At 40.6% G+C, this 22,543-nt stretch overlaps 2 protein-coding genes across 7 annotated transcripts in view; one reads left to right on the top strand and one right to left on the bottom strand.

Annotated features, from left to right (window-relative positions):
- EBNA1BP2 (EBNA1 binding protein 2) overlaps positions 1 to 22,543 on the bottom strand; it is a 108,591-nt gene that overhangs the window by 20,805 nt on the left and 65,243 nt on the right. For both annotated transcript variants that reach the window (XM_078331435.1, XM_078331434.1), the window contains 2 exons: positions 21,864 to 21,972; positions 21,550 to 21,595 (listed from right to left, as the gene is read on the bottom strand). The gene's annotated coding sequence lies outside the window, so the exon portion shown is untranslated. The remainder of the gene's footprint in view (positions 1 to 21,549; positions 21,596 to 21,863; positions 21,973 to 22,543) is intronic.
- Positions 1 to 22,543, top strand: part of CFAP57 (cilia and flagella associated protein 57) — an 85,601-nt gene that overhangs the window by 12,345 nt on the left and 50,713 nt on the right. For all 5 annotated transcript variants that reach the window (XM_009001048.3, XM_017974620.4, XM_035251080.3 and 2 more), the window contains 7 exons: positions 337 to 623; positions 1,841 to 2,048; positions 3,064 to 3,216; positions 11,026 to 11,165; positions 11,936 to 12,101; positions 12,834 to 12,947; positions 21,895 to 22,107. In XM_009001048.3, coding sequence (XP_008999296.1) covers positions 337 to 623; positions 1,841 to 2,048; positions 3,064 to 3,216; positions 11,026 to 11,165; positions 11,936 to 12,101; positions 12,834 to 12,947; positions 21,895 to 22,107 — 1,281 coding nt within the window. The remainder of the gene's footprint in view (positions 1 to 336; positions 624 to 1,840; positions 2,049 to 3,063; positions 3,217 to 11,025; positions 11,166 to 11,935; positions 12,102 to 12,833; positions 12,948 to 21,894; positions 22,108 to 22,543) is intronic.

Consider the following 22,543-nt stretch of genomic DNA (forward strand, 5'->3'; position numbering starts at 1 on the left):
CTCCTGGACAGAGTTATGTAAACCTGACAGACCCTCATTTTTTCTGTTTCCAGCTGAGCTTTATTCCATTTTGTTGGCACTGGATGTGGCTGTTGTCAAAAGCTGCTCCTTCTGCTCTTTGGACTTTATAGATTTCCTAGTTTGACTCATATCCCTATAAATATAATGGATTATAGATGCGTGCCCTTATCAAATGCAGCATAAAATTACATGATTTTATGATGTTCAAGAGATATTCTGAGCAGCCTGAGATAAATATTAATGTGTAAAATGGAAAGTAATTCCATCTGGATTAGTTTTATAAATCCTTTTCTTCAATTCTTTCCCACTTTACAGGTGAGCTTCAGTCCCCAGGATAACACTCAGGTGTGTGTGACTGGAAATGGGATGTTTAAGCTTCTCCGTTTTACGGAGGGAACCCTGAAGCAAACCAATTTTCAGAGGGGAGAACTCCAAAACTATCTAGCGCACACCTGGGTGGCCGATGACAAGATTATCGTTGGCACCGACACAGGCAAACTCTTCCTCTTTGAATCTGGAGATCAGCGTTGGGAGACCAGCATCGTGGTCAAGGAACCCACCCTTGGCTCAAAGAGCCTGGATGTCATCCAGGAATCAGAGAGGTAATGGTGCTCCCACATTCATTCTACTGACAGTATTATACAGAAGACAGCATTCTCTAGAAACCACTCAGAACCCCTCTACCATAAAAGTCAACTATGCCCATTTTCCCTCTTCCTTTGTAGTTTTCATCTGTATTCAAGCACAGAATTTAACAGTTATAACTGTAGGCTAGATATAATGCTTTTCATTTTTTTATACCTAACCTCATTATGTAAGCATTATATTATGACTAGTCTTCAAAACCATAGTTTTTAGAAAATATATTTTCCAGGGGCTAATTTAATGAATTGATTCATGTCCACCAAGCCCTTGCAGTGTACAAAAGCATCTCTTGCTAAATGCTGGGGACACAAGTCCTCAAGGAACTTACAGTTCAGCAGAAGGCAACAGACCAACAAGTGCAAGGAAATGTTTTAGGTAAATCTGACAGAGGATATGGGTAAAGTACGGTCTCAGGAAGGAGTGGCTATTGACCACTGTAATAGAGATGCCATGTTACCTCTATGACAACCAGTAAAAATCATATCCCCTGTGTATTGGGATGTACCATTGCATGCACCAGACACTGCTTTATACACCTTATAAATACTTCCATTTGATTCTTACCTTATATCATTCATACTATTACCATGCCCATTTTGTAGACAAGGAAACTGAGGATCAGAGAGGTAAGTGGGCTACCCAAGATCATTGTGCTGATAAGTGGCAGGCTCAGGAGTCAAACCCAGATCTCTCTGATGCCAGAGCCTGAGCCCTCAACCCCAGTGGCATCCTGTAGATTCTTCTTCCTCAGTAACCTTCAGTCCTCCCATTTTCACCACCATTTCCCCCCATGCCAATGGCATATCCTTTTTCGTTGTTGTAATTATGTAGGAGCCTCCTAAAAAGTCCCCCACAGCCCTTCAGCCCTGGGGTCCAGGCCTCCCAGAACAAAGCCCAGACTCCTTGGCTTGGCCTAAGCATACCTGCGGCTCTCTTCCTCTACAACTCTCGCCTTCATCTACTCCACATGCCCCAAGCACTCTCTTGCTTCTAGGCTTGGCTATGTGCAGTTTGTGTACAGTTCCCAGGCCAAAGGGTAGCATTTGGCTCTGGAAAAGGGGATCATTGGGTGGTTTCTCGCACAGCCAGTGACAGCCTTCTTTCTCCTGCCTAGCAGAATTCATCTCCTTGAGATTGTCTCTGTATATTGCGTATGCTGTTTCTTTGTTTCCAGCCTGATTGAATTTCCACCGGTCAGTTCCCCACTCCCTTCCTATGAACAGATGGTGGCGGCCAGTAGCCACAGCCAGATGTCCATGCCCCAGGTGTTTGCCATTGCAGCCTATTCAAAGGGATTTGCCTGTTCTGCGGGGCCAGGGAGAGTTCTGCTGTTTGAGAAGATGGAGGAAAAGGATGTTTACCGTGAGAGCAGAGAAATCAGGGTAAGGAGGGAAGAAAAAAGCAAAACGGGTGTCCTGTTGGCATTTGTTCCCCAGCAGCAGTGCTCTGAGAAGGCATCTGATGGGGAGGGATGGGATGGGATTGCTGAGCAGAAATGGCGAAATGATGACTTACCTGTCCCGAAAGAGGTTTTGAATGAGGTGAACAGAATTGGAGTTTAAAATAGGAAAGCTGACCAGTCATGTTGGCTTATGCCTCTAATACCAGCACTTTGGGAGGTGAAGGAGGTGTATCTCTTGAACCCAGGAGTTTTAGACTAGCCTGGGCAACATGGTGAAACCCCATCTCTACAAATAAAATACAAAAATTATGAGTTCAGGAGTTTGAGACCGACCTGGCTAACATGGCAAAACCCCATCTCTACTAAAAATACAAAAATTAGCTGCGCATGTTGGCATATGCCTGTAGTCCCAGCTCAGGCAGGAGAATAGCGTGAACCCTGGAGGTGGAGGTTGCAGTGAGGCAAGATCATGCCACTGCACTCTAGCCTGGGCAACAGAGTGAGACTCCATCTCAAAATACACACACACACACACACACACACACGTAGCCAGGCATGGTGGCACGAGTCTGTAATCCCAGCTAGAATTGCTTGAACCATGGAGGTGGAGGTTACAGTGAGCCAAGAGGTTGGTGTACCCTGCACTCCAGCCTGGGTGACAGAGCAGGAATCTGTCTCAAAAAAAAAAAAAAAAAAATAGTGGGGCATGGAGTTGTGCACCTATAGTCCCAGTTACTTGGGAGGCTGAGGTGAGAGGATGGCTTGAGCCTGGCAGGTGGAAGCTGAATTGAGCCAAGATCATGCCACTATATTCCAGTCTGGGTGACAGAGCCAGCCCCTCTCTCAAAAAACAAACAAACAAACAATAGGGGGATCCCAGGAAGCAGCCTAGTCTGAGAGTCTGTATGCTAAAGTTATCCAAGAAAACTCTGAAAGCCTGAGGACACACTGACACCACGGGAACATTACTGATAGCTGTTTTGCATCTTGAGCAGCTTCCTGTGGACCCACAGAGCAGTGACCCAAGTCAGTCTGACAACCAGGACATTCTCTGCCTGTGCTTCAGCCCCTCAGAGGAAACTCTGGTCGCCAGCACCAGTAAGAACCAGCTCTACAGCATCACCATGTCCCTGACAGAGATCAGCAAGGTGAGTCTTCCCAGCAGGGGTCCTTCCAGACCAGGTTCCGTGTGCTTGGCTGGGGTTCTGGTCACCATGTGGACAAATTTTAATCCAAATAAGTTAGCATAAACTCATGTACCCTCTTCATACAAAGCAAAACAAAATTCTAATTTTAAGATGTCCACACAGAAGCATGCAGATAGACTCAGTGGGACTGAGATTGCTACCGTAACTTTGGAGGACACAGTGGCATTGTCTATCAGATTTAAATCCCACATATCCTTTTACCCAGAAATTGAATTTCAAGGCACCTAATCTACTGCTCTCTTTGCTCACGTACACAAATACGTATATATAAAAATGTTTCTTTTTCCTTTTTATTGTTTTAGAATAACAAAGAAGCTTGATATAAATACACTGCAGACATTACAACAAAAAAGCGCTGTTAAAGACAGAGATCATATTGTACTTAAAATGGCTCAGTACCAAGAAGATACTACATTTTAAGTCTGCATGTACCTAATATCATGGATTCAAAACATATAAAGCAAAACTGGACAGAACAATAAGGAAAATAGACCATCCCACAATCACAGTAGAAGATTTTAATGTATCTGTCTCAGTAATGGTGCTCTTTAAATAACAGCTTAATTGAATTATAATTCACATACAAATTGCCTATTCAAAGTATACAATTCGGTGGTTTTTATATATTCAAAGTGTTATGCAACCATTATCATAGTCAACCTTGGAGCATTTTTATCACCTCAAAAAAAAAAAGCCCAAACCCCATAGCTATTACTATTCCTCCATCTTCCCAGTTTCACCCCTCTCCATCCCAGCCCTAGGCAACCACTTACCTACTGTATGTCTCTCTATGTAGATTTGCCTATTCTATTTTATACAAACAGAATCATAAAATTTGTGGACTTTTATGACTGGCTTCTTGGACTTAGCATAATGGTTTTTGTTGTTCTGAGACAGGGGCTCTCTCTGTCACCCAGGTGGGAGTACAGTGGTGCAATCATGGCTCACTCCAGCTTTGACCTCCTGGGCTCAAGCAATCTTCCCACCTCAGCCTCCCAAGTAGTTAGGACTACAGGTGCACGCCACCACACCCAGCTAGTTTTTGTATTTTTAGTAGAGACAGGGTTTTGCCATGTTGCCCAGGCTGGTCTTGAGCTCCTGAGCTCAAGCAATCCACCTGCTTTGTCCCCCCCAAAGTGTGGGGATTACAGTTGTGAGCTACCACACCTGGCCAGCATAATGTTTTCAGTGTTCATGTTATAGTATGTATCAGTACTTCATCCCTTTTTTATGGCCAAATAATATTTAATTATATGGATATAATATATTTTATTCACCAAATTTGCACATTTGGGTTGTTTCTACCTTTTAGCTTTTATGAATAATGCAACTAGTTTTTATGTGGACGTGTTTTCCTTTCTCTTCCTAGAAGTGGAACTCTGCTGAGTCATATGGTAACTTCACATTCAACTATTTGAGGAACTGCTATACTGTTTTCCAAAGTGGCTGGACCATTTTATATTTCCATAAGCAGTGCATGAGCATTCTGATTTCTCTCTATCCTTGCCAAAACTTGTTATTATCTTTTTTATTGTAGCCATCTTAGTGGGTAAGAAGTGGCATTTCATTGTGGTTTTGATCTGCATTTACCTGGTGATTCATGATGAACATCTTTTCATGTGGATTTGATCATTCATAATTCTTCTTTGAAGCAATGTCTATTCAGATTTTTTTTGCCCATTTTAAAAATTGAGTCATATGTCTTTTTATTATTGAGTTGTAACAGTTGTTTATATATTCTAGATATAAGTCCTTTACCAGATATGTGATTTGCAATTTCTCTCTCCCATTCTGTGGGTTGTCTTTTCACTTTCTTGATGTTGTCCTTTGATGAACAGTTTTCAATTTTGATGAAATCTAATTTTTCTATTTTTCTTTTTGTTGGCTGTGCTTTCGGTGTTATATTTAAGAAGCCAGTGCCCTCGCTGAGGCCATGAAGATTTACCTCTATATTTCTTCTAAGAGTTTCATAGTGCTAGCTCTTACATTTAGGTCTTTAATCCATTCTGAATTCATTTGTGTATATGGCATGGTATAGGGGTCCAACTGTATTCTTTAGCATGTAGATTTCCAGTCATCACAGCATCATTTGTTGAAAAAGCTAGTCTTTCTCCATTGAGTAGTCTTGGCATCTTGTTGGAAATCAGTTGACACATGGGTTTGTTTCAGGACTCCCAATTCTGTTCCGTTGATCTATCTATCTATCTTTATGCCAGTACCACACTGTCTTGATTACTGCTGCTTTGTAGCAAGTTTTAAATTTGGGAATTGTAAATCTTGCAACTTTATTCTTCTTTTTAGAGATTGTTGTGGATAGTTTGTGTCCCTTACAATTCCATATGGATTTTACAGTCAGCTTTGCAATTTGTACAAGAAGCCATCTGGGATCCTCATAGGGATTGCATCAAATTTGTAGATCAATTTGGGGACTGTTGCCGTCTGAACAATGTTAAACCTTTCAATTCTAGAGCATGAGATATTTTCCATTTATTTAGATAGTTTTTATCTAAATACTTTAGTCTTTCAAGAATGTTTTATAGTTTTCAGAGTATAACTTTTGCACTTCTTTTGTTAAATATATTATGAAAAATTTTCTTCTCTTTGATGCTATTGTAATTTTCTGAATTTCATTTTTGGATTGTCCATTCCAGATGTATAGAAATATAATCCATTTTTGCATACTGATCTTGTCTCCTGCAACTTTGCCAAACTCACTTATTAGTTTCAGTAGTTTTTGTATTAGGTTATTTTGGCATTGCTATAAAGAATACCTGAGACCAAGTAATTTATAAAGAAAAGAGGTTTAGAACGATCCAAGATGGCTGATTGCTAACATCTCAGGATTGCAGCTCTCAGTAAAAGCGCAGAGAACTAGAGGATGCCACACTTTCAGACAAATTCTGGTCGCTCACGGAGCAGAAGATCCCAGTGGAGGGGTCACACGGGTCGCCAGCGCGACTCTTGTGGCCGGCTCAGTGGTTTCGGCAGCACCTTGGCGCGGCAGCTCTTGGAGCAGAGTAAACAGGGCTGGCTCCCCTTCTGACCGAGGTTTGGAGGACCCACACGGGTCCCCAGCATGACTCCTGAGGCCGGCGCAGCGGCTGTGATGGCACCTCGGCCTGGCAGCTCTCGGCGCAGAGTAAACGAGACTGGTTCCCCTTCTGACCGAGGTTTGGAGCCCCAGGAAGGCAGAGTCGCCTATTATGGACACAGGAAGGAAGCCAGACAGGAGAATCCTGGGCAGAAAAGCACCATCAGTCTTAACGCCGCTGATCTGGCCCTGGGAACTAACAACTTGGACGTCCACTCAAGAGACCTAATCTGAAAGTTGGTAATTTCAAAGACGACAGGAGGATAAATTTACAATGACGGGAAGAAACCAGCGTAAAAAGGCTGAGAATACTCAAAATCAGAACGCCTCTCCCTCTAAAGATGATCACAGTTCCACATCAACAATGGAACAAGGCTTGACGGAGAATGAACGCATCCCAATAACAGAATCACGCTTCAGGGAATGGATAATAAGAAACTTCTGTGAGTTAAAAGAACATGTTGTAGCCCAATGTAAAGAAACTAAGAACTTTGAAAAAAGTTTTGATGAAATCCTATTGAGAATAGACAACTTAGAGAGGAATATAAGTGAATTAATGGAACTGAAGAATACAATACAGGAACTCCGAGAAGTATGCACAGGTTTAAACACTCGAATTGTTCAAGCAGAAGAAAGGATATCAGAGGTCAAAGTCCAACTTAATGAAATAAAACAAGAAGACAAGATTAGAGAAAAAAGGATAAAAAGGACTGAGCAAAGTCTCCAAGAAATGTGGGACTATGTGAAAAGACCAAATTTACGTTTGATAGGTGTACCTGAATGCGACGGAGAGAATGATTCCAAGCTGGAAAATACCCTTCAGGATATTATTCAGGAAAATTTTCCTAAACTAGCAAAGCAGGTCAATATTCAACCCCAGGTAATAGAGAGAACACCACAAAGATATTCCTCAAGAAGAGCAACCCCAAGGCACATAATTGTTAGATTCACCAGGGTTGAAACGAAGGAGAAAATACTAAGGGCAGCCAGAGAGAAAGGTCAGGTTACCCACAAAGGCAAGCCTATCAGACTTACAGCAGATCTCTCAGCAGAAACTCTACAAGCCAGAAGAGAATGGGGGCCAATATTCAACATCCTCAAAGAACAGAACCTTCAGCCCAGAATTTCATATCCAGCCAAACTAAGCTTCACAACGGAAGGAAAAATAAAATCTTTTATGAAAGCAAGTACTCCAGAGATTTTATTGCCACCAGGCCTGCTCTGTAAGAGCTTCTGAAAGAAGCATTACACACAGAAAGAAACAACCAGTATTAGCCTTTCTAAAAATATACCAAAAAGTAAAGAGCACCAACATAAAGAAGAATTTACATCAACGAATGGATCAAACAGCCAGTTAACATCAAATGGCAGTAACCCTAAATTTAAATCGACTAAATTCCCCCAATCAAAAGACACAGCCAAAACCCAATGGCATGTTACATCCAGACCTGTTTCACATGCAAGGATACACAAAGACTCAAAACAAAGGGATGGAGAAAGATTTACCAACCAAATGGAGAGCAAAAATAAATAAATAAATAAATGAAAAGCAGGAGTTGCAATTCTCGTATCAGATAAAATAGATTTTAAAGCAACAAAGATATAGTGGTAAAAGGATCAATGCAACAAGAAGAGCTAACGATCCTAACACCCAGATACATAGAGACTTAGACTCAATGAGACAGAAAATTAATAAGGATATTAAGGACTTGAACTCAGATCCAGAACAAGTAAACTTAATAAATATTTATAGAGCTCTCCACTTCAAATACACAAAATATACATTCTTGTCAATACCACATCACACCTACTCATAGGTTTAAATGAAACATTGATTGGCCATTATTAATACCCATTTTTTTTTTCAGAATAAAGCAATATTTTCGTTCACCCTCCCTCTTTCTCTTCCTCTTTCTTCCTCTCTTTTACTCATTTTTTTTTCTTTCCTTAAAAAGAAAAGAAAAGAGGTTTAATTGGCTCATGCTTCTGCAGGGTGTACAGGAAGCATGGTGCTGACATCTGCTTCTGGTAGAGATTCAGGAAGCTTACAATCATGGTGGAAGATGAAGGGGGAGTGGGCACATCACATGGCAAAAGCAGGAGCAAGAGAGGGAGATGAGGTTCCACACACTGTTAAACAACCAGATCTCTCATGAATCACTCATCACCCAGGGGATGTCACTAAGCCATTCATGAAAGATATGCCCCAATGATCCATGCACCTCCCACCAGGTCCCACCTTCAACACTGGGGATTACATTTCAACATGAGATTTGGAGGAGAGAAATATCCAAATTTTATTAGTTTTTTAGTGAATTCCTTAGGATTTTCTTTATATAAGATCCATTATGAATTAGTTGGTATGCTTAATGGTATCTCACATTTTTCTGAGGCTCTGTAAATTTTTAATTCTTTTTCCTCTCTGTTCTTCAAATTGCTTAATCTTTATTGATCTATAAAGTTCACTAATTCTTCTGCCAGTTCAGATCTACTCTTGAGCACCTCTACTGGATTTTTCATTTCAGTTGTACTTTTCAACTCCAGAATTTCTGTTCTCTTATAGTTCTATCCCTGTATTGATGAGATCCTTATATTCTTCTCTATTTGATGCACATCATTTCTCTCTTTACTGCTTTATATATGGTTTCCTTTGATTTTTTAAAACGCACTTGGAATGGCTAATTTCAAGCCTTTGGGTGCTGTCATAGGGAATTTTGTTGCCTAAGAACAGAAAAATGCAAATTAAAACAACTCTGAGATGCTTCTTTACAAGAAATTTCATGATTATATTGTCAAAAATTAAAAATCCAGTTATCACCATAGATGTCTAAGGATGGGGAGAATGACAATCCTAGCATGGTGATAATGGGAGTGTAAACTGATACAGCGATTCTAGCAAGGAATCTGATAGTTCTTGGTCAAATAGAGAATGCATGTACCTTGTCATCTAGTAGTCTGCACTGGATACATACCAGGAGTCTGATCCTACAGAGCCATTAAAGAACATGGACAAAGATATTCACTGTAGTGTTTGTAGCAATGGGGTGAAGATAATCCACATGTTCATCCCTAGTGGTAATGGAGAAGTAAAGTAGCTGGATGCGTACTGTAGAATATAAAACACCAGTTAGAAGCAATAAATTATACATACCGCAACATAGGCAATTCCTTAAAAATATAGTGATGAGAAGAAAGTAAAAAAGTACAGAATGAGATCTGAAGCACAGTGTCATTTATAGAAATATAAAACACATATGTATATAGTCAATGACATACATGAAATCCATTTGTTGATGCCTACTTATAGTAGGGAGGAACAGAAGTGAAAACTGAGAAAGAAAGGAGTGAAATAAAATAAAATTTGTCTTATATGAATTTATGATGAATCTCCGCAAGTCTGCTTCTGAGATGCAAAATAAAGCAAACAAAGACACAGAAACCAAGGAAATAAGAGATAATGTCATCAGATGAGATTCAGGATTGGAAGAAAAAGGTTGGAACGTTTGAAAACAGAGAATAAATAGTATGAAATACTTATCTTGGATGTTTAGAGTGTGAACTTATTGAAAAATATGGTAGAGTTACCAGGCAGGGTTAAATGCCCACTGGAGGTTTGTGGTCATGCGTTTGCAATGAAACCAGTAAGTCTGCTTGTGTGATTCCCCATCATTACATGACTCCTCAGGCAGAGGGGTAAGAGAGAGCATTCCTTTTGTTTTTAAGACAACAGAGATCTGAGTGTATAAAAGCTCATAGGAATGTGCTCATAGAGACAGGCAGGTTGAAGATATTGGAGAAAGAAAGGGTAACAGATGGAGAAGGATAACAATAACCTGTGCCTGCCCCCCATCCAGGATAGCATCTCTTTATTTGAGGTAGTAGGGTCTATAGCCTACCATCCTGAGTGCACCTGATCTTGTCTGATCTCAGAAGCTAAGCGGGGTTGGGCCTGGTTAGTACTTGGATGGGAGACACTAGGGTAGGACTGAGTGGATGCAGATAAATTTATAAGTGGCAGAGGGCCAGGATTTGAAAAAAATCTTAGCCTTTATCTTGGCTTGTGAACAGACCTAAATATGTACATCTCATTAAATTTCCCAACTGTCATTCCTCATTCAGGTGTTCCAAAAACAATGCCTCTGAAGACAGACATCTGTAACCTACATAATCAGTGCAGCAGGATGCATGTCAACTTAAAATCATCCATCCAACTCTCATTTGCTACTGGTGATAATTAGTACAGTCTCTCCAGGGAGAAACTCGGCATTACTTATCCAGATCCTTGAAAATCATTCATACAATTTTTCCCAGTTTTCCACTTCTAGAAATGTGTGCTAAGGAAGTAATGAGAGAGAGACACAAATACTCATGCAAGGATATTTAGTCTAGTATCATTCCTATAATAAATAACAAAAATTGGAAGCCACTTAAATGTTCCTACGGTAGAGGAAGAGCTAAATTAAATTCTAAGATATCCATAGAAGAAAATATTTTACTGGCATTAAAATAATGTTAAAAATAATATTGGCTCAGGAAAATATGCATAATAGTCACACAGTTTACAGCCTGATTCCTGTGCACCCAGTCTAATTAATGTTTATGGGAACCAATTAGAGCTGACATTGCTTACTCTGTGGATCTTGTTATGCTTTCTCTAGAGGGAGGCTGCTCACTTTGAGTATTTGACATGTCCATTACACTCAGCACCCATCACCGGTCTAGCTACCTGCATCCGAAAACCCTTCATAGCCACCTGTTCTCTGGATCAATCCGTCCGCGTTTGGAATTATGAAACAAAGTAAGGAGTGAGAGGCTTGCCTACTTTCATATGCAAGATTCCAGATGTTAATTTGTTTATGTGAATTATTTTAATTATAGTGTTCCAAAATTTAATTACTTAAAAGCTTTCAGTTGGAAAGGAGTTTTTAAAAATCAAGTCAGCCTACCTGTTTCTCACTCTCGCATGGGCTAGAAAACTACTTTGTGGTTTATTTAATGCTTACCACATGCCAGACACGAAGGGGACATGAAGATAACACTCAGTCTCTCACCTTCTTACATAAACTCCTGTGTCCCTCCAGCTCTCCTATCCCCTTGTTTCCCACAGGAACTGCGCTTTGCTTCATGGAGCCTTTCTTCCTCCTCTTTCTCTGAGGACATCACTATCCCAACCACCCCCAGCTCCTTCTGATTTTGCCTTTTGGCACAGCTTTCCTGGGAATCTCCAACCCTAGAGAGACCCCCAGCCCCCACTGTTTCCTTTGTTCTTATGTACAACTTCTGGGGCTTCTGGGGAAAAAATACTTAGACAATATTCATGAATTTTGGAATCTAAACAGAGCTTTGTCTTCAGTATTGCTAGACAACACCTTGGCCAGTCTCCCTACCCACCAAACTCCATGCTGGACATTATCCCCTAATAACCAAAATCTAGAAAAGAGAGGAACCAATCATTGCAAACAGTAGTATATTTCAAATACTCTGATGACAGTATATATCAGATACAGTGGATGACTGGAGGGATTTAGTGAGCTAGGTTTATAATTCAGTAATTGATCTTTTTCACAGCACTCTGGAACTATATAAGGGATACCAAGAAGAGGCATATTCCATCAGCCTTCATCCATCTGGACACTTTATTGCAGTAGGGTTTGCTGACAAACTACGCCTCATGAATCTACTCCTTGATGATATACGTTCTTTCAAAGAATACTCTGTTAGGGGATCCAGAGAGGTAAAAAATCCGCTGGAGACAAAGTCCAGTTTCTTAGAAAGCCATAGCTGAAAAATTAGGAACTAACATGATCTGGGGAGGTGGGACCAAAATCTGTCTTGGAGAACTATAGTGGCTTAAAAAGACAGGGAGGGGAAATCCAGTTCTTTTCCCAGCGACCTTATTGAGTATATGGTTCCATCCCCATTTCTTATGTCTGCCAGAATATTTCACCGAACCTAAAACCTTGTGAGATCCCCCATGATAAGTCCTGTGTAACTGTGGAGCATTAACAAATATTTTAAAGGAAAAGTAATTTCAGAATCAGTCACAACTGGGGAGGTGAGGTTGGAGATTGGGAGGAGCCAGGGCAAACGAAGCATGAATGGTGGGAGGCAGTGAAGAGCTCAGGAACTTTCCCCGAGATGACTTGCAGAAACAAGGCAATGATTTCAGGAATTACTTCCCCAGCTCTGAAATGTGCTTCTACAGGCGAAATGATTGCTTGTGGTCCAAACAGCTTCATGATTTGTGGGCCTGGCAGCGTCAGCATCTGGCCACTATGAATTGCAGGAATAGTGAAAGTGTCTGAAATTGTCAGCCACCCCTCAGTCTCATTTGTACCTTACCCCCCACTCCCACCCCTCACACATAGTCTCAGCCTGAACTCATTAGGAAAAGCGACTCTTGACTGTAGCTTCTAATTAGACTGCTCACTTCCCACTTGCTTGCTCTCTTGCTGTCTTTCCCTAGTGTTCCTTTAGCAACGGAGGTCACCTGTTTGCTGCAGTCAATGGAAATGTGATTCACATTTACACCACCACGAACCTAGAGAACATCTTAAGCCTGAAAGGACACACAGGGAAGGTAAGTAACTGAACAGTGTCCGGGGAAACAAGGGGCACAGGGCCAAGCATCCAGCCAGCCAGTGGGATACAGGTGAACAAAAGAGGTGGTTCCTTTCCTCATGGGTTCACTGTCTGTTTGGGGAAAGAGACATTAAAACAAATGCACAGACAAATGTAATTACTAATTGCAGTTCCACTGAAAGAAAAACCTGGTGTTGTTATATGAGAAATAATGGGCCGGGCGCAGTGGCCCATGCCTGTAATCCCAGCACTTTGGAAGGTTGAGGCAGGTGGATCACCTGAGGTCAGGAGTTCAAGACCAGCCTGACCAACATGGAGAAACCCCATCTCTACTAAAAATTCAAAATCAGCTGAGTGTGGTGGTGCATGCCTTTAATCCCAGCTACTCAGGAGGCTGAGGCAGGAGAATCACTTGAACCCTGGAGGTGGAGGTTGCAATGAGCCGAGATCACGCCATTGCACTCCAGCCTGGGCAACGAGAGCAAAACTCCATCTCAAAAAAAAAAAAAAAAAAAATAGGAAATAATGAAGTGGGTAGCATACTTTAGGTGGCTGTATTTGCAAAGGGTTGGTCCTATAAGAGTGAGTAGGAGTTCATCAGACAAAACTGGTGGGGATAATCACTGTAGATGAGGATCCAAAGACCTGAGATGTGTCAGAGGAAGTGAAAGTCTGTGGGCCTGGAACGTGGAACCAGTATAAACCATAGGGAAAGAGGGACTGAGATTGGAGAGGTCACAGGGGCGCAAATGCATGGAAACTTGTAGGCCTTATGAGGATTTTATACTTTATCCTTCTTGTTCCTTGAAATCATTGAAGACTTTCAGGACAGAGAATGATGTGACCAGATTTGCATTTTAAAGGATTATTTTGGCTGCAGAGTGAACACTATTAGAGGGGGCGAGGGTAGAAATGGTAAGGAGGCTATTGTGGATATCTACACCATAGATAATAGTAGTGGTGGTACAGTTAGGGAGAAGTGGATGGATTCAAATGATTTTAGAAAGTAAAATCATGGTGGCTTATGCCTGTAATCTGAGCACTTTGGGAAGCTGATGCAGGAGGATCACTTGCACTCAGGAGTTCAAGACCAGCCTGAGCAACATGGGGAGACCCTGGCTCTACAAAAAGTAAAAAGTATTAGCCACGTGTGGTGGCACACACCTGTGGTCCCAGTTACTTGGGTGGCTGAGGTGGGAGGATCACTTGGGCCCAGGAGATCAAGGATGCAAGGTCCGTGATCACACCATTGCACTCCAGCCTGGGTGACAGAGTGAGACCCTGTCTGAAAAAAAAAAAAAAAGAACAAAAGAATATAAATCATTAGGTCCTAGAGTCGTAGATTAGATGTGAGGCATGATTAAGAGGGATAGGCGTGAAAAGGGTAAGAAGAAGTCAGCAGATGAATTTGGAGAGAAGAGGCCACTGGAAAAGAGAGACATTCTAGGCAGAAGGACTTGTTGGCGATGATGAAGTGGAGGCATGAAGTAGGATGGTGCTCTTTGGTTCATATGGCTGGAACACTGGACACATTTGAGTGATGATAAAGAGGGAGTAGGAAAGATGGGCTGCATCGTAGAAGGTAGTGTGTGCCATGCCAAGGAATTGGACTTTAGCCTCTAGGTAACGAGAAACAGTGAAAAGGAAAGGATTTAAGCGAGAAAGTAACGAGATCGGAAAAGTAACTCTCTAAACAATACTGAGGAACGATTAGAGTGGAAGAAAATTGGAGTGATGGAGAGCAGCTAGGACATGAAGGTGAAAGTTGGGTTAGGAACTAAACCATGACTTTAGTAGCGGAGGCAGAGAGAAGAAAGAGATTGAGTTCCATTTTGGCCATGTTATATTTGATGTGCCCAGAAGTGTGGTGGTGTGTGTGTGTGTGGCAGTCATGAGAGAAGTCAGGGCTGAATATGAAGATTTGGGGAATTAGAGAGTAGAGGATGTCAGAGGCATACATTAGATCACCAAGGGCCGATGTGGAATCTGAGAAGAACATTGGACAGGAGAGGGGAGACCAACATTTAAGAGACTGATGAAAGAAGAGGAGCCAATGAAAGACTGAAAATGAAGATACAAGGAGAACTTGGAATCAGATAATTGTCTCAAAGAAGCCAAGGAACTAAACAATTTCTGAAAGGTTGAAGTGGTCAGTGGTACTAGATATCAGAGGGAGGTCATGTAAAGTCCAAAACCGACCATTGACTTTAGCAAATAGTAGGTCATTGAGTATATGGTTCCGTCCCCATTTTCATATGTCCACCAGAATATTTCATTGAACTTCAAACCTTGTGAGATCCCCCCATAATAAGGAAAAGTAAACATGTGTGGGAAGTGAAAGTGCTAGGTAAACACAAGCATTCTTGTTTGTTTTTGAGTCGGAGTGTCACTCTGTCACCCAGGCTGGAGTGCAGTGGTGCGATCTCGGCTCACTGCAACCTCCACTTCCTGAGTTCAAGCAATTCTCCTGCCTCCTCTCAAGTAACACAGGCATTATTAATGAAAGCTCCTGAGCCTCCTTCACCTTAAACAGTGTGATTAGTCTTTAAGTGACTGTGGAGATGCAAATGAAAGCCCAGAAAGTGATTCTGATGCCCTACCTCACCAGTCCAGGAAACAGCCATTTGTTTCATCACTTTACAAGTACTTAAAACACTGGTTTCTAATTAGGGGTATGTGTTAGAATTACATGTATAACATTTTTTACAAATACGGATACAGGATGAAGCTAAAGCCGTGCATACAGGGAAATTTATAGCTTTAAATACATATACTGCGTTGGAAATGAAAAAAAGATACATAAGCATCCATCTCAAGAAGTTAGAAAAAAAATAGCAAATTAAATTCAAATAAAATAAAAGGCAGGAAATAGTAAAGATAAGAGCAGAAGTTAATGAAATAGAAAACATACAAAAGGTCATCAGAAAAAAATTTTGATTCTTTAAAAACATGAAATGGACAAACCTTTGGCATGACTGATCAAGAAAAAAGTAAAAGTGAGGAGATACCAATAACCAATAAAAAGGGATATTAATAAAGGTCTTATAGACATTAAGAAGATCTGAAAGGGGGCTGGGCATGGTCACTCACACCTGTAATCTCAGCACTTTGGGAGGCTGAGGCAGGTGGATCACTTGAGATCAGGACTTTGAGACCAGCCTGGCCAACGTGGTGAAACCCCATCTCTACTAAAAATACAAAAATTAGTCAGGTGTGGTGGTGCACATCTGTAACCCCAGCTACTCAGGAGGCTGAGGCAGGAGAATCACTTAAACCTGGGAGGTGGAAGTTGCAGTGAGCTGAGATTGCGCCACTGCACTCCACCCTGGGCTACAGAGTGAAAAAAAAAAAAAAACTGCAAGGCTATTAAAAATAACTTTATGCAAATACAGTTGAATGTATAGATGAAACTGAAAAATTCCTATAAAAATTGAATCTGTAACTTAAAGTGTTTCTACAAAGAAAACTCTAGGCCCAGATCTTATCACTGGAGAATTTTATCAACATTTAAGGAAAAAAAAAAATAACACACTAATCTTGAAAAACACTGTTTTAGAGAATTGGAGAAAGAAGAAATACTTTCCAGTTCTGTTCTATGAGGCCAACATAATTGTAATAACAAAAATCTGTCAAAGATACCACAAGAATAAAACTAATAATAAGTTAGTCTTTTTCATGAACACAGATAGAAAAGTCCTAAATAAAACATCATCAGACCAGTCCAGCAATATGTTAAAAAGATAATACAACATGACGAAGATGGGATTATTTCAGGAATGCAAAGTTGTTTTAGGTTTTGAAATCAATTAATGTACTGTACCGCATAAACATAAAAGAATAATCAGATGCTTACCTCTGTAAATGCAGATACAATAAAAATTGAAAAAAATTAACATTTATTTGCTAAATAAAGTAAAACAAATATTGAAAAAATGTTTTGGAACAATTTTTCAACAAATTTTTGTTCTAAAAAATTTTAAGAACAAATTCTAGTCATATTCATGATGTTTTTAAAAAACACTTAACAAACTAGAGATAATGGGGAACTTTCTAAATTTTATATGAGATATTTACAGAAAACCTACAACAAGTGGTATACTTAATCATGAAATTATGAAAGCATCCCTCTGAGTTGAGAACAATGTGGTGCTTTCTGTGAGCCTTTTACTGAGTCCTAAACGAGTGCACTAAAGTAAGAAAAGGAAATATAAGGTATAAAGATTGGAAGTGAAGAAATTAAACTGTTAACAGACAACATGATTGGGTATGCAGAAAATTCAAAGAATGTTCAGAAACACTAATGAAATCAGTGAATCTAGGAATGTTGTTGGAAATAAGTTCTCTATATTTTTAAAAGTGCATTTTTTATGGAATGGTTACAAACAATTAGAAAATGCCATTTAAGAGGTGGGGATGGGCTGACAAAGGAGCTAAAGACATGGCTGACAGGGTTGGAGTCATGGAGATACCCAAAGGGGTGTCCAGTGGGTTGGGAGATTGGTTATTTATGGGTAGAGTGAGAAAATAAGCAAATATATCAAAGATAATGGGAGGTAGGTCTTTCACAGTTGGAGAAGGGAGTTACAAATATGTAAAGGGGCAGAGGCAACAGTGAACATTGTGGTTGAATTGCAATTGGAAGTATCAATGTGAATTTATGGTTTTTGATACATAGAGATATAGAAAACTACAGATCAATATTCCTCACAAACATAGACTCAAAAATCCTCAGTAAAGTATTAACATATTGAATCCAGCAATAGATGAAAAGAACTAGACCTCACTACCAAATGGGATTTATTCTAGTAATGCAAGGCTGGTTTGCCATTCAAAAAGTATTGTAGTTCACTATATTAACAGGTTAAAGAAGAAAAACAACTTCAAAAAAATGGACTTCAAATATTTACTGACTTAGTTCCAGTGAAATGTAGAAACTTTACTCTTACATAGCTCCATTTAGTCCTACCCTTTGTTGTACTGTTGTTACCCCCGTTACATCTTTATCTGTTACAAACCCAGCAATACATTGTTGATAATTATTAATTTATATAATCTTATTAGGTCTTTTAAAGAAGCTGAGAGAAAACACTGAGAGCAAGTGTACATTTCTAAACCTTCTTGCTTACCCTTTTGGTTCTTTTCATTTCTTCTTGTGGATCTGAGCTACATCTGGTGTCATTTTCTTAACCCAGTAAAGCTTTACTCCTACATCACCTTTGTACTGTTCTGGTCAAATATATTCTATTTATTACATTTCTACATGTTATAAGCCAAATGATAGGCTCTATATATAGTACTTTTGCATATATATGCAGTTGCTTTTTAAATCAGCTTAGGGAATAAAGAAGGTACAATATGCAATTATACTATTTCTTCATTACCTGCATGATTACCTCTACTGTGCTTTGGATTGTTTGATATGAATTCACGGTACTGTCTGGTTATCTGCTTTCAGCATGAAGGACTTTCTTTACTATTTCTTGGAAGGCAGATCTTCTAGTAAAAAATTTTGTAAGATTTTATCTGAGAATATCTTTATGTTCATATTTATCTTCATGTTTAAAATATGAAAATATGGTTTTGCTGGATGTAAGGTTTTTTTTCCTACTCTCAGTACTTTGCATATGTCTCCTACTGCCTTCTGGCCTCCTTTGTTTCTGAGAGAAGCTAGATGTTGTGTGATTAATCATTTTTCTCTTAGGGCTTTTAGTATTTTCTTTTCTTTCTTATTTTTTTTGAGACAGAGTCTTGCTCTTTTGCCAAGCTGGAATGCAGTGGCGCGATCCTGGCTCACTGCAACGTCCACCTCCCAGGTTCAAGTGATTCTCCTGCCTCAGCCTCCCAAGTAGCTGGGACTGCAGGTGCACACCACCATGCCCAGCTAATTTTTGTATTTTTACTAGAAACGGGGTTTCACTATGTTAGCTTGGAGGGTCTTGATCTCTTGATCTCATGATCTGCCCACTTTGGCCTCCCAAAGTGCTGGGATTACTGGTGTGAGCCACTGTGCCCAGCTGGCTTTCAATATTTTATCTTTGGCTTTCAATATTTTATTTTTGATGTGTCTGGATCTAGATTTCTTTGCATTTATCCTACTTGGAGTTTATTGTATTTCTTGGATGTGTAGGTTTATGTTTTTGAACAAATTTGAGATTTTTCAGGATTATGTATCTTAATATTTTTTCAGTTTTTCTTTCCTCTCCTAGTGTTCCCATTACATACCGTACACATATGTGGGTGCATTTAGTGGTTGCCCACATTTCTCTGAACCTCTGTTGATGTTAGTTTTTCTTAATTATTGTTTCTCTTTGTTCTTCAGATATTGCACAATCTCTGTTGATCTATTTCAAGTTTGTCAGCTTAAATGTACTGTTGAGCCCTTCTGGTGAATTTTTCATTTTGGTTATTGTACTTTTCAACTCCAGAATTTCCACTCGATTTTTAAAATATTTTGTCTTCTTATTGATATTCTGTATTTGATGAGACTTGTCATCATACCTTCCTTTAATTATTTAAGCATAGTTTCCTTTAGTTCATTGAACATATTTGTATTAACTACTTTGAAGTCTTTACAAAATCTACCATCTGGGCCCCTTCAAAGGCAATTTCTATTGCCCGAATGCTTTTTTTCTTTCTTTTTCTTACTGGTCACATTTATTTGTTTGTTTATGTTTCAATTTTTTGTAGGCTGAATATTTTAGACAATATGTTGTAGCAGTTCTGATATGTGCCCCCGAAAGAGGTTGTTGTTGGTTAGCTGGCTGATTATCTGTTTAGTGACTTGGCTGAGATAATTCTGTAGTCTGTTTCCCTGTAGTGTGCAGCCTCTCATATCCTTAAACGCAGATATTTTTCATTTTTTTCTTTTGGCCTGGCTACCTAGGGCTGCCCATGAGTTGCCTAAGCTGCTTATTATTTACAGATTGTACATGAACTCCCTCAGCCAATTAGAATTTTACCTTTTTCTACCAGATTTATGTGTGGCTTGGAAATTGCTATCGTAGTTCAGAGAGTTAATGGCTTTTGCATCAAGTTCAGCTAGAGACTGGTAGTTTGGATGTCCCCTCTCTGATTGTACATAAGGGGGTACAGCCTTGGGCATGCACACAGTCTTCCAGGCTGCGAGGGCTGAATATGATTTCATTTTTAAGCCTGACCTCCTAGGAGATGCCCCTGGGTCGGGAGAGCTTACTGCTCAGCGTTTGGTAGGCTGTTGTGTTTGGTAGGCCCATTGTGCCAGTGAGACTCTGCCCTGTGTTAACAGGTCTTTGTGTAAGCTTAGGAGATGCTTTCAAGTTTTCCCCACATCCCACTCTGCACCTGAATCAGTACAACCTAACACATACACAAGGCCTTCCAGCCCCTAGAGTTGTCTGTTATCCCTGAAGAGCTCTTTTTCACTGTCTCTTTTCCATGTTATCTCTGTCAAAATTCCACTGCTCTATATCATTTTGCTTACAGCCTAGAGTTATCAGCCTCCTCTTAATCACTTTCCGCTAAGATCTCCATTGTTTTAGAAAGTGTCCACAGGCATGGACTTTTCCATGTTCTATTCCAAATAAAGTCAGTCCCCTCAAGCAGAGCTCCCTGTCTTAGCACCTGACTTTCCCATGGGCAGAATGTTTGCCTCACTGCACCAGAGCTGATGCAGGGACCTGCTTTTCCAGGAGTAACATCCTCACTTCTGTCAGTGACACTTGAGGTGTGTGTATGTGCGTGTGTGTATGTGCGTGTATATGTGTGCGCACATGCGTGCGCCTGCCTGTGTGTAAGCCCCTGGTCTTTCTGGCTTGCCCTTCATGGCTTGGAACTTTCATCCTTTGAGCAAACTGGGTCAGGAATAATTGGGCCACGGTTATTCTCAGTATGTTGAACTTGGAGTGGAGCTTCTTCCAACAAGTGAGGATGGGCGGTGGGGAAGAGAATCTGGGCTCTCTTGGCCACACCTGCTTGGAATAGAGCTTCTGCCACATGGGGCTAGGGTAAGAATAAGAAATCCCAGCAGTTTGCCTTTCTGGACTGAAACCATAGCCCAAGCTATGGGGAGAAGGAGTCCCTTGCCTTGGCCACACCTGCCCCGTGTGCACAGCAGCAAAGTTTCTGGAGCTAAGGCCGTAACAGAGTAAATCATGGCTCAAATGCTGCAGACTCTGTTCTTACCGGGATTGAGTAGATTTTCTTGAGTAAATGTTTTTCTATTTGCTCTGTTCCCTGAGGACAATTTCTAAAGACATTTTATTTATTTTAGACAGGGTCTTACTCTGTCACTGAGGCCAGAGTGCAGTGGTACTCTCACAGCTCACTGCCACCTCAGCCTCTCCAGCTCAAGCCATCTTCCTGCCTCAGGCACATGCCACCATGCCCAGCTTATTATTTTTGTTTTTATAAAGACAAGGTCTCACTATGTTACCCAGGCTGTTCTCAAACTGCTGGGCTCAAGGGATCCTCCCACCTCAGCCTTCCAAAGTGTGTGAGCTACAGGTGTGAGCCGCTGCACTCAGCCTTCTAGAGACTTTAAATGAGTGTGTGTGTGGTTTTTTTTAATCATATTTACCATTTAACCTACATTGTCGGAGAGAAAGTCAAATTGAGGTCCTTACCCATCCATTCCAGAAGTCCACTCTCTCTGGGCTATTTTCGAAGATTCTGTGAACATATAATTAAATAATTTGTTGGTTCTAGCATTAAGAAACCTGTATGATTCAGTCTTTAACATTCATAAAGTGAAAAAGATTATGGGAGTGTTTCATCTTCAGTAATTTGCAAGCATCATAGAAAACAGAATGTTAGCATTCCCAAGAAGCTACATTTTGTGCTGACAGAAGGTTCTACAGCAGGAAAGGACATTCTGCTCCATCTAGGGGAGCACCTGAGGAGTCTGCACCCTTTTAAATGTTAGGGGGTGTGTGCATACCTTCTGCACTGGGTATCTTTGTCTCCTGCAGATTCGCTCAATTGCGTGGAATGCAGATGATAGCAAACTGATTTCTGGTGGCACAGATGGTGCTGTGTATGAATGGAATCTGTCCACAGGAAAGAGAGAGACAGAATGCGTGCTCAAGTCTTGCAGCTACAACTGTGTTACTATCACCCCCGATGCCAAAATTATCTTAGCTGTTGGAACAGACTACACCCTCAAGGAGATTGCGGATTCTTTGGTGAGTCTGCCCCTGTCCCGCCTCTGGGCTGCTGCATGGATATGCAGGGACAGCCTCCCGTGTTTACAGCAGAAAGTAGGCACGAAACGAGGGCCTCCGCTTACAGGGCCCCTTCTTTCCAGGATAATATCAGGCTCCTTATTCCTTTTGGATTAGCTCAATTATCATCACTTCCTGAATTTCCTGCCCAGTTCCCTTCCTGACTGGGTGAAACTGTAGATTGTGGGGCTCTTTTTCATTTCCATTTTACTTGCTGTCTATAACTTCCACCTTCCAGGCACGGAGGTCATGTCATCTCTAAACTGCACTCTTACCCTTGGTCTGCACTTACTTTCCTGGGGTAAAAACCTAACTACAGCATGCACTGAGTAACACCAGGGACGAACTGCAGAGACTCTAAGATTATAATGCCATGAGATTATAATGCCACATTTTC

The sequence above is a fragment of the Callithrix jacchus genome, chromosome 7, assembly GCF_049354715.1.
Source record: "Callithrix jacchus isolate 240 chromosome 7, calJac240_pri, whole genome shotgun sequence".
Classification (NCBI taxonomy): domain Eukaryota; kingdom Metazoa; phylum Chordata; class Mammalia; order Primates; family Cebidae; genus Callithrix; species Callithrix jacchus.